This window comes from Vulpes lagopus, chromosome 3 (genome assembly GCF_018345385.1).
Source record: "Vulpes lagopus strain Blue_001 chromosome 3, ASM1834538v1, whole genome shotgun sequence".
Taxonomy (NCBI): domain Eukaryota; kingdom Metazoa; phylum Chordata; class Mammalia; order Carnivora; family Canidae; genus Vulpes; species Vulpes lagopus.
Window position 1 is genome coordinate 138,378,910 of NC_054826.1, and position 11,247 is coordinate 138,390,156.

General features: G+C 52.7%; 1 protein-coding gene across 1 annotated transcript; it reads right to left on the reverse strand.

The window, feature by feature from the left end:
- Positions 1-1,186: 1,186 nt before the first annotated feature.
- On the reverse strand, positions 1,187-4,911 carry GPR88 (G protein-coupled receptor 88). The gene has a single exon (XM_041747289.1). The coding sequence runs from the start codon at positions 2,364-2,366 to the stop codon at positions 1,212-1,214; it is 1,155 nt and encodes a 384-aa protein (XP_041603223.1). The 5' UTR covers positions 2,367-4,911; the 3' UTR covers positions 1,187-1,211.
- Between the last annotated feature and the right edge of the window lie 6,336 nt (positions 4,912-11,247).

The following is an 11,247-nucleotide window of genomic DNA, read 5'->3' on the forward strand; positions in this document are numbered from 1 at the left end:
CAGTCATGGCATTATTAGTGTTTAATTATAGCATGTGCATTGAGATATTTTAAATGTTAAAGAGAAAACAGAAGGATTCATTCTCCTTAGCAACCATTATAGTACAGAATGTTCAAAGCTGCGATCACACTCATAAGGCAAGTAAACTGATTACAAACGAAGGTAGCCACACGTGTGCATGCTATAGGAAACATGAAACTGGCACCTAAAACACCCCTTCTGTGTCTTCAAAATTCATGGCTGGCTCAGACCGTCAATGGGCACAATGGGAAATCCCCGCTTTAACCCGGCTGTGCCCATGTGGAGTCTTAGACGTGCGAACACGGGGGTCAAGTAATCGATCTGTTTCCTCTTTTCTCACTGGCTAACGGTCCGACTTTATAAAAACCCTTTTAAGAATAAAGGGCTTGAGGTCTTAGCGGCAGCTCCTGCTGGCGGGCACATCTGCGGCTTCGCTCCCCAGGGCAGTGCGGGGGCTGCGGAGGGCGGAGGCTTCGTCCAAGACCAGCTACTTCCCCAGCGGCTCCGGGAAGGCCGCTGGCTGCGTGGGTACCGGCCGCGGTGGCCCGGGCGCTGGTGCGGGAGGCGGGGGGCGGCAGTCCAGGCCTCGGAGGGGGCGGCAGTCCAGGCCTTATCGCGGCGGGGGGACCCCGCAGTCCAGGCCTTATCGCGGCGGGGGGACCCCGCAGTCCAGGCCTTATCGCGGCGGGGGGACCCCGCAGTCCAGGCCTTATCGCGGCGGGGGGGACCCCGCAGTCCAGGCCTTATCGCGGCGGGGGGACCCCGCAGTCCAGGCCTTATCGCGGCGGGGGGCCCCCGCAGTCCAGGCCTTATCGCGGCGGGGGGACCCCGCAGTCCAGGCCTTATCACAGCTCCCTTGGCAAGACAGCGCGGAGATAATGAACCTGTCCTTTTCAAAAAAATGTCAGTGTAGCAAGTCCTTGAAGTTTCCGGTGTTTCGACTTCAGGGTTTCTCTAAAACACAGAAACAGAGGCTAAAACTCGGGTGGCTGCGCACAGGGGCCTCGGGGAGCCCTCAGGGCGGGGCCTGCCGGGGTCCTGGCCGGGTCCTGGCGGGCGGGGTCCCGGCGGGCGGGGTCCCGGCGGGCGGGGTCCCGGCGGGCGGGGTCCCGGCGGGCGGGGTCCCGGCGGGCGGGGTCCCGGCGGGCGGGGGCGGGGGCGGGGGGCGCCGCCTCCGGGGCCCGGCCGGGTCACCAGTGCTGGCCGGCGGCGCGGGTGCCCAGCTGCGCCTGGGACACCGCGGGCACCGCCGTGGCGGCGGCGGCGGCGGCGGCCGCGTCCCCGACGCCGGGCAGGACGGAGCGCACGGAGCGGCGGAACTCCTCGTTCCTCCAGGTGTAGAGCAGCGGGTTGAGCGCCGACAGGGCGCAGCACAGCAGCCAGCTGGCCGCCTGCACGCCCCAGGGCACGGGCAGCGAGAAGCCGCTGGCCAGGCTCACCCAGGCCAGCGGCTGCGTGGCCAGCAGGAAGACGCAGCAGAGCAGCAGCACCGACAGGCCGCTGAGACGCCGCTGCGCCCGGCGGGGCTGCAGCGCGGGCGGCAGGGGCTGGGCCTGCGCCGGGTGCGCCGTGCCGCCGGGGCCCGGGGCGTGCGGGGCGCCCGGGAAGGCGGCGGCGGCGGCGGCGCAGCCGGGCAGCTGGTGCAGCAGGTGGAAGTTGAGGACGCTGACCCGCTTGACGCTGACGCGCACGCGGCGCACGATGCCCAGGTAGCAGTGCAGCAGCAGCGCCGTCTGCGCCAGCAGCGCGGCGGCCGCCAGCAGCGCGGGGTAGTGCAGGCGCGGGGGCGCGGCGCCGGGCCGCGGGGCCCAGGGCGGCAGCAGCAGCACGAGCGCCAGCGCCAGCGCCCAGGACAGCGCCAGCATGCCCGCCGTGTGGCGCCGCTGGTACAGCGCCTGGTAGGTGGCGGGCGCCCGGGTGATGAGCAGGTAGCGGTTCAGGGCCACCAGGCAGTGGGACAGCAGGGACACGGTGAGCCCCAGGCCCAGCAGCCCGCCCCGCAGCAGGCGGTAGCTGCCGCCCGCGCCGTCCCAGCCCGCGGGGGGCTCCGCCGCGCCGGCGGGCAGCAGCCCGAGCACCGCCTCCTGCGGCATCCAGAGGGCGCACACGCTCAGGTCGGCGGCGCAGCCGTTCACGATGAAGGCGTTGCTGGTGGTCTGCAGCTTCCGGAAGGACGACACGAGGTAGATGACCATGCCGTTGGCCAGCGTGCCCCCGATGGCCAGCCCCGAGTACAGGAGGGACACGGGGATGCGCCGGCCCGCCCACGACTCCTCTTCCTCGCAGAGCAGCAGCAGCGAGCCCCCGGTGGTGGAGGACGTGGACGCGGAGGAGGAGTTGGTCATGCTGCCCGGCTCTTCGCACCTCGCCGCCAGCCTCAGCTCCGCCCGGCGCGGCCCATCCCGGCAGCCGCCCGCACGGAGGGCGCGCACGTCCCCCGGGGCCTCCGCCCGCGACGCGCGAGGCGGACTAGCGGCCTGCGGGAGCGGGGGCGGGGCGGGGCGGGGCGGGGCGGGGCGGGGGCCGCGCGGCCGAGGGCAGGTGCCGCCTCGGGGGTGGCTCCGGCGCGCGGGGACAGCCGCCCGGGACGGGGCGCCGGCAGCAGGCTCCTGTCGTCCCCGAAACCCGCGCACACGCACGGAGCGGCGGCCGGACGGCGCCCCCGGTGTCCAGAAGGCAGACGCCGCCCAGCGGGGGCAGCGCCGGGGCGCGGGGCGCGGGGCGCGGGGGTACCTGGCTCTGGGGCTGGTCCTCGGCGGGCGGCGGCGGAGGCAGGGGCGCCCGGAGACACCTCGTCACGGCCGCGTCCGTGGTCCCCGCGGCGGCAGGAGACGCTGCGCCCGCGTCAGGGCCGGGAGCCGGGGCTCGCGCCTCCCCGGGCAGAGGGCAGCAGCCCGCGGGCGCGGGGAGGCCTCCGGGCGGGCGGGCGGCGCGGCAGGAGCGCGGGCGGGCGCCGGGCTCGGGCGCGGCGGGAGCGGAGCTGCGGGGAGCGGAGCTGCGGGGAGCGGAGCTGCGGGGAGCGCCGGCGGCGCGCGGAGCCGGGGTGCTGGCCGCGGTGCTGAACCCACACGGAGCGCTCTGGTGCTCAGCTCTGCATCACCCAGGGAAAAAGGCAGCCTTGCCACGCTTGGCATGAATTATTCAATAGCTTCTATCTTGTGAAAGGGGAAAAAAATACCTTGTTCAGAAAGTGCTGTAATTAACAAGTTTCTCTGCCTTGTCTTTTCTCTCTCTCTCGCCCAATCACCTTATTTTTCACCCTGCTTCATTTTTCTTCCCTTCATCCTCTTCCTCTCATCAGTGGTGGAATAAAACGTAATACGCTCCTGATCTATTTCGTCCTAGCCTCATGCGTTCCGTGGGCAAGATTTTTCTGAAGGATGACTATACTCCCATACCCAGGACTGATCTCTTCCATCCCACACTTGCAGAGAGAATTACTTTCTTTTCCAAATGAAATTCTTTTTTTTTGTTTCCCCTCCCTTTGGTAAGGTGGGACATGGGTAATTATCCACAGAAAATCCCCGAGCCTCCACTCAAATCATAACTTTGATTTTATTCTCATCACCAAACTCCTTTTCGGAGTTTGGCTTGTGTTCAGGAATGAAATGGTTAGAGGGTAAAAATGAAATGGTCAGGTGAAAAGTAGGTGTCAGGGAGAAAGAAGGAGACCTGAATAATCCAGTGTCGATGACACAATGACTCTTTACTTGAGAACTTTTTTATTTTGTGGCCTTAGATGGAGATTTGCAGTCAGATGTTGGAAACTTCTTTGACACAACCCCTTACTTAACCATTCCGCATGGGAAATTTTCCATAAAAGCCACCCTTCCCTCCCCTTGCCCCCCAGTAAATCCATTTTTGCTGTGAAAATCGTTTATTTGAAAACTTAAGTCAGTATGGAATATGGTAAGAGCGCATAATGGAAAAAAATGAGCCGTAGAGTTTCAGGACACCTGAGTTCTAAGCTGAGCCTCCACCAACTGGCCTTGTGATGGATCATTTTGTCATCTTGTCAAATAAGTTTTCACTCAGTGACTTCCAAGGCCCTTCCTTTTCAGACTTTCTGTGAATCTTCACACATAAATTTAACATTTCTCCTCCCTAGGTCTGACACTAGAAACGTTCCTCTCTATCTAACATGTGTTATAGCCCTGGATCCTATGGTAGGAGTCCTCTCCTGGCTGTCTGTAAGGTGACATTTCGGAATGGAGAGCAAGACGCACTTCCTCTGCTGTCCTCTCTCCCTTTCCAAGAAATGGTATTAGTTAGTGACTGTTAACAACTCTAATGGGGTTAGAGCTAAGCATGACTTATGGGTTTAGTCCTTTTAGGCAGTAATTAAGTGGAATTAGTTGAGTTGGAGGATTAAAGAGATGAACCAGAGATTTGCTTTTCGAAGGACTGAAGGTTCATGTCAAGTTCACTGATGTTGAAGAGAATTTGCTATTGTCCTTCGCCTGGAGTCATTTGTCTTTCTTGTGTCTCTGAGTACATCAAGCACAGCACGCCTGCAAGAGATTCCTCTAATTATTTATAGTTAAAATCTGTGCTTGAAATAAAAATTTCCTCTCACATCAGGGGAGTATCTGATTTCCAGGTCCCTGGCCCCCTGCTGCTGCCTTACCTGTTGCCTGTGGGAACGAGCAAAATCCCTGCTGAGAGGCTCTGGTGCCTTTTAATCACTCACATTTCTGTCAAGTCTATGCCTTTCTTCTTTAGCCCAGGCCTGGCAGGGGGCAAGTTTTTGTTTGTATTTGGTGTGGGTTTTGTTTTAATCTGTAGAACAACAGTACAATCTATAGTACAATAGGGTGAAGGGTTTTTCCTCTCATTCCCAAAACCAGGGCAATGCGTGGCATGTGGAAGGTTCTCAATAAATAAATAATCAGTGAGTGGATGGCTGTATAAATGATTTCTTTTTTCTTTTTCCTTTTTATTCCATGGTGAAACGGTGAGTGATTTTCACGACCCCCTCTTTCCTCCTACCCCTGGAAGGAACTTGGCAAGGGTCAACCACCCTTCTTATGTGCATCCAGTCTCTCTCTACCCACCACTGGTGGCTTTCCTTTGGCTTCAAAAGTGCCAGCTTCACCACAACCTAATAAACACTTCCCCTGCGCTTCGTCTCCTTCTCAAGCTGCCTACACGAGCTCACTCCCTCTCCTGGCAGACACCCTCGCTCGCTGGGTTCTGCTTTGACCTCCTTTTCTCCCACCGAATGCCCAGCCCACACCGCTTGTGCTCTCACCCTGAGACACTTTCCACCTGGCTGAAGTTCTACTCATACACAAAATTGCCTACCGGACACTGCTACTTGGGTGCTCTGTGGGCATCTCAAAACCTCAAGTGTCCAAAACAGGTCCCTTCATCTTCTTTCCAAACCAATCCCTACTTTTCCCATATTCCAGTCCCTGTGCCCAGCATCACCATTATCCTGATGCCTAAGTCAGAATCCTAGCTATCATTTTTTATTCCTTCTTTCCTCTCTTCCTCCCTATATCCATCAGTCACTCAAGTGTCCTCATTCTACCACATTCATGTTTTGTAATCTGTTCACTGATCTCTATTCACTCTGCCACTACCTAGTATCAAACAACCACAACTACCATCTCTTCTCTAGATTATCCCAACAAGCTCCTAACTGGTGTCTACTTACCATCTTACCTCCCTCCAGGCAAAGTGATCTTTCTAAGACTAAAAGACACCGCTTCTCACGTGTTAATTTTTTGTGTGTGTCCCTACCTTCTACTTCAATGTACATTCTTTGAAAATAGGAGCTTTGCGTTGATTACCAGTGTTATTGGGTGCTCCCAGAACAATGCCCGACACATAGGATACTCTTAATCAATATTTGTTGGAAGAAAAAAAAAAATATTTGTTGGAAGAAATAGTGAGAAGTGTCACTTTTGTGCTGAAGTTCTTTCACTAAGACCCTATTATCCTCAGGAGAATCATGAGCATCATCATTGCTAATGTTACTGAATACACACCACATGCACCAGGCATTCCTTTGGGGATTTTTCATCTATGGTTTCATTTGGCTCTCATGTCAGGCCTACAAGGCTTACCTCTAAACTTACAGGGTGGGGCAAGAGTCCTGGTCCAGGGCAGCCCGGGTGGCTCAGCAGTTTAGCGCCGCCTTCAGCCCAGGGTGTGATCCTGGAGACCTGGGATCAAGTCCCACGTCGGGCTCCCTGCATGGAGCCTGCTTCTCCCTCTGCCTGTGTCTCTGTCTCTGTCTCTCTGTCTCTGTCTCTCAAGAATAGATAGATAGATAGATAGATGATAGATAGATAGATAGTCCTGGTCCACAGGCTATATATCTAAATATTTTAAATTCATGAATCAAGCCATGAAATTGTCAAATAATATTGTGTTCTCCTACCTTGACAAACATACTTTCATGACAACTGAAAGCTGGGCTCAAATTTAGATCCTCAGATTCATAGATTATTGCATGCTACTGGAATGTGACAACTTGGCCATCTTACCTCTGTCCCACAGTCCATCCCCTTCTCTCCCTGTCCTCAGCTCTGTCATCGCCTGCCTGTTACATATAGGATGCTCCAACCTGCTCATCCAAGTCCCATCCATACTCCTGTCACACAGCTCTCCCTTAGCACCATTTCAGACCTGTAATGATGCTTGGAAGGCAGAGTCAGCCAGCAGAAGGACAAAGTCAGAGCAGAGGTCCACACAGATCATGAAGGTGTGTTCATGGCCATTGGGCAAGGAATTCTGGGGTCCTTGCCAACGAACGTGGTCTCGAAAGGGCATGTGAGCTTTACATGAACTTGTTCCCCTTGGATCCACTTAATAGATGAGAAAACTGAGTCACAAAAATAATTTGGTAAGTGAATTTCGTTAAGTAGGTAAATCAAACAAGTTGCCCAAGATCACACAGCTAGAAAGTAGAATAACTGGGATTCAAACCCGTTGCTCCATACTTAACACCCACCACACCATACTGACGCCTTTGGTAAAGTTTAAATTCTTTAACATGGGTTAGCTGCCGTAAATAAAGCTGACACAACAAGGAGACCCAAAATTATGGAGGTTCAAAAAATAAATAATTCATTTATCTCTCACAAAGGTGAATGAACAGTCCAGGTGGAAGGCAGATCTACTACACCAGGTCATCCAGAAACCCAGGGATCTCCTTATGGCTCCCCCACCCCTTAGGACAGGAGTATTCAAAGTGTGGCCCTTGACCAGAGACATCAACATCCTTGGAAACATGTTAGAAATGACTGAGACACACTGGATCAGATTTTCTGGTGATGGTGTCCAGCGATCTGTTTTAACGAGCCCTCCAAGTGACTCTGATGCTTGCTAAAGATCGACCACCACTGCCTCAGGATGCTATCCTTGTCTACTTGGATGACATCATTTCACCACTGTCACATCCACATGCCAGCTGGCAGAGATGGGGAAAGAAGAGAGGGGGGCAGCCAGCTTCCTTTTTAAGGATGTGAACTGAAAAGTTCACATATCACTTCTGCAAATACATACCCCAAACAGTGAAAACTTTAGTCACATGGCTGCTGCTTGCTGCAAGAGAAGCTGGGGCCACACTAGCTGAGTGTTCACAGGCCCTGCGCAACTCCGGGAGGGTGAGAGAAAGGAGAGGGCAGACAGTGGGCAGTAGAGGGAAGCCGGTTACCAGGTTTACCCAGGCTTAAACCTGCAAGTTTAGAATCAGGCCGTTATCACTTGGACCCTTTAAGCACAGTGCCTTGGGCATACCAGCTTTTCAAGATCCTTTGACAATACTTAATATCTGAAGAAAAAAAAAAAGAATTCCTGGCTCTGAAATATAAAAAAGAAAAGTTTGAAACAGAAATTAATATGCAGGGTGCCTGGGTGGCTCAGTCAATTGAGTGTCTGCCCTTGGTTCAGGTCATGATCCTGGGGTCCTGGCATCGAGCCCTGCATTGGGCTCCCTGCTCACTGGGGAATCTGCTTCTCCTGCCCCTCTGGCCCTCTCCTGCCTCTCTCCCTGCTTGTGTGCTCTCTCTCTCTCTCTCTCAAATAAATAAATAAATAAAATCTTTTTTTAATAAATAAAGTCTTAAAAAAAGAAATTTATATGCTATTAGTCAACTGCACATTATCAACAATAGCCAAACCATGGAGCGAGCCAAGTGGATAAAGAAGAGGTGGTACATACACACAATGGAACATTACCCAGCCATCAAAAAGAATGAAATCTTGCCATTTGCAATGACATGGATGGAGCTAGAGGGTATTATGCCAAGCAAAATAAGTTAGTCAGAGAAAGACAAATACCATATGCTTTCACTCATATGTGGAATTTAAGAAAACAGATGAACATAATAGGAAGGGGGGGAAGGAAAGAGGGAAACAAACCATAAGAGACTCTTTTTTAAAGGTTTTTTATTTATTTATGAGAGAGAGAGTGGAGGGAGAAGCAAAGAAAGAAGGAAAAGCAGACCCCTTGCAGAGCCCGATGCCCACCCTATCCCAGGACCCTGAGCTCATGACCTGAGCCAAAACCAAGCGTCAGACCCTTAACCAACTGTGCCACCCAGGCACCTCTGTAACAACTCTTAACAATAGAGATCAAACTGAAGGTTGGTGGAGGGAGGTGGGTAGGGGTGGGCTACATGGGTGATGGGGATTAGGTACTTGTTATGATGAGCACTGGGTGTTGTATGCAAGTGATGAATCATTTAAATCTACTCCGGAAGCCAATATTGTAGTGTATGTTACCTAACTAAAATTTAAATAAAAATTGTGAAAAAATAGTCAACTGCAAATCAATTCATTATTTATAAACTATTTTAGGTGGAAATCAGGATACATTGTCATATGTTTGATATGATGTGTGATGGGGCCTCCACAAGTGCTGAGGTCTGCACAGGTCTTAAAGCAGCCCAGCTTAAGTCCCTCCTACAACCTCTTCCATCCTTACCTCTGCACCCCTTCTCTCCGCACCCCAGCCCTGCTCCAGCCAGACTGTGGACCTGCCTTCTTGAGTGTGCCTCAGTTTCTCCTCTTGCTTCCAGCTAGCCATGTCTGTGTTCAGGGCATGCCATTCCCCTGGCTGCCTCTTTGCAATCCATTCCCATTTTGCCTTGCTAAGTCCTACTTATCTTCCAGGCCTGAGCTCAGACTTCCTCCTCCTGCAAGGAGTCTTTCTTGACCTCCACGATGGCTTGTCCAGCCTGTGTGCCCCCAAAGCACACGTGTGTGTTGCTGCCACAGCCGGGCTCCCCAAGGACTGGCTACTCCCTCTCCACCTGATAAACTACTCAAGGCCAAGGCTCTCTTTTTGGTCAGAGTGCCTGATACGCTGTAAATACTTAAACATTTGGTGACTGATAGGTCCCTGGGGAACCTCTAGTAGGCAAGGTCAAGATTTCAAGCTCAGTTACTTTCTCAAGAGGTCAACCGGCAGTCAGAGTCACGCAGCAAGGCGTTGCTGTTACTGATCTTCCCAAACTGTTTTATAAGCTTCATGTAACCACATCCTCATGCTCGATGCCACCAAATTATTTTTAAATAGAGCTTTTGTTGATAACAAGGTCCCGCTCATACCACCCCACAGCCACCCCTGACAGTACCCAGGGTGTACTTTGTCCAGTACTCAATTTCAAAATCCACCAAAGCACATCTAGCACCTGGCTCCCATGCTTTGGAAAGATCTGAGAAATTGCTCGTTTCCTGGGCCTTCCCTGGCTGCCGGGGGCCAGGCCACAGAGCAACCCCACCAAGCACAACGCCAAGACTGTGTAAAACCCTATTTCAAACCCCAGCTGTATTTCTTCAGATCTGGGTCTTCTCAGAATGAACACAACTGAGAACCATGTTGGGATGCGCTTCTTCGGACCAGAAGAGAGGTTTTGCAAAGGAAGGGCAGCTCCGTGCTGCTTTACAGAAGCCCAGCGTAGGAGTAATTCAACTGCAGGAGCCCATTTACCATTAGGAGAAAGCTCAACTCTGTAGAGTTTTTAGAAATCACGCATTTGCAGAACCATGGGGCTGGAAATGACCGGCGCTCTGCTCCTTCCCGAGCTCTCATCTGGGGTACCTGAGACCTTCCGCGCTGGCCTCCCAATTGCCTTCTGCTCTGTCAGATCCCAGAGCACCAACCCGAGCAACCGCAGCTCATGCAGGGGTAGACTCCCATCAGGCAAGTACCCCAGAGCCCGGCTCACAGTGGGGGGCCATTTGGCAAAGTCTGGGAGCACTTTTGGTTGTTACACATGGGGGCAGAGGGTGTCACTCTATCTAATGGGTAGAGAGTAGGGACGCTAACCATTTCACAGGAGTCCCACAACGAAGAATGATTATCCAGCTCAAAACGTCAGCAATGCCCAGACTGAGAAACCCTGCCAAGGAGGTTAGGAGCTCAGGGTGGAAGCCAGAACCTGTTTGTAGTTGCTGGCAAATTATTTCACCTTTACTGATCTCAGTTTTCTCCTTTGTAAAATGCAAATAATGTCACTTCCCTGTAAGGTGGGGAGGGTCTAAGATGATTAAATGTATGCAAACAGCTTCAGGAAGTGGCCAGTGTGTGTGACAATGGTGATTCCCAACTGGGGAGTGGAGGGTGTAAAAGGACACATCTTTCCAAAGAAAAAACCTGGAGGAAATGTGGGATGGCTTATGAAACATAGATTTAGATAAACCAATTTTCAGCTCTGAGTCACTGCCCCAGGAAGTCCCTGTAAGCATTTTAAGAAAACTGTGATCCTCTCCATGTTTGTGTGCAAACATGGATGTGTGTATCTATGTGTTTTTCTGGAGATTAAATAATTATTTCAGCTTCTCAAAGGGGTCTGTAGTCTTAAAGGGTTAGGAATCATTGATGTCATTCAATCTCCTCACTTTATAAAAAACTCAACCCAAAACAGTATATATGACTTATCCCAAATCACACACATGGTGACGAGTCTACACCTCAAACCAGGTTGTCCCTGTGACACTTGTACAGGTGTCCCCACGGAAGTAGGCTATGAAATCAAGGCAATTTATAAACACACGACAAGATAACATAATAAACACAAACACAACTCCTCATTCTAGCACAATCAATATACAAAGCTCTAAATTTGTCTTTTCAGAGTTAATTGAACTGTGATCCTCAAATCTCCAGTACCAAAACCACCTGGGTCTGGATCAGAGCCTCGGCCCAGGCCCAGGAATCTGATTTTAACCAGCTCCCCAGGCAACTGTCTTCTACATTAGTATTTGAGA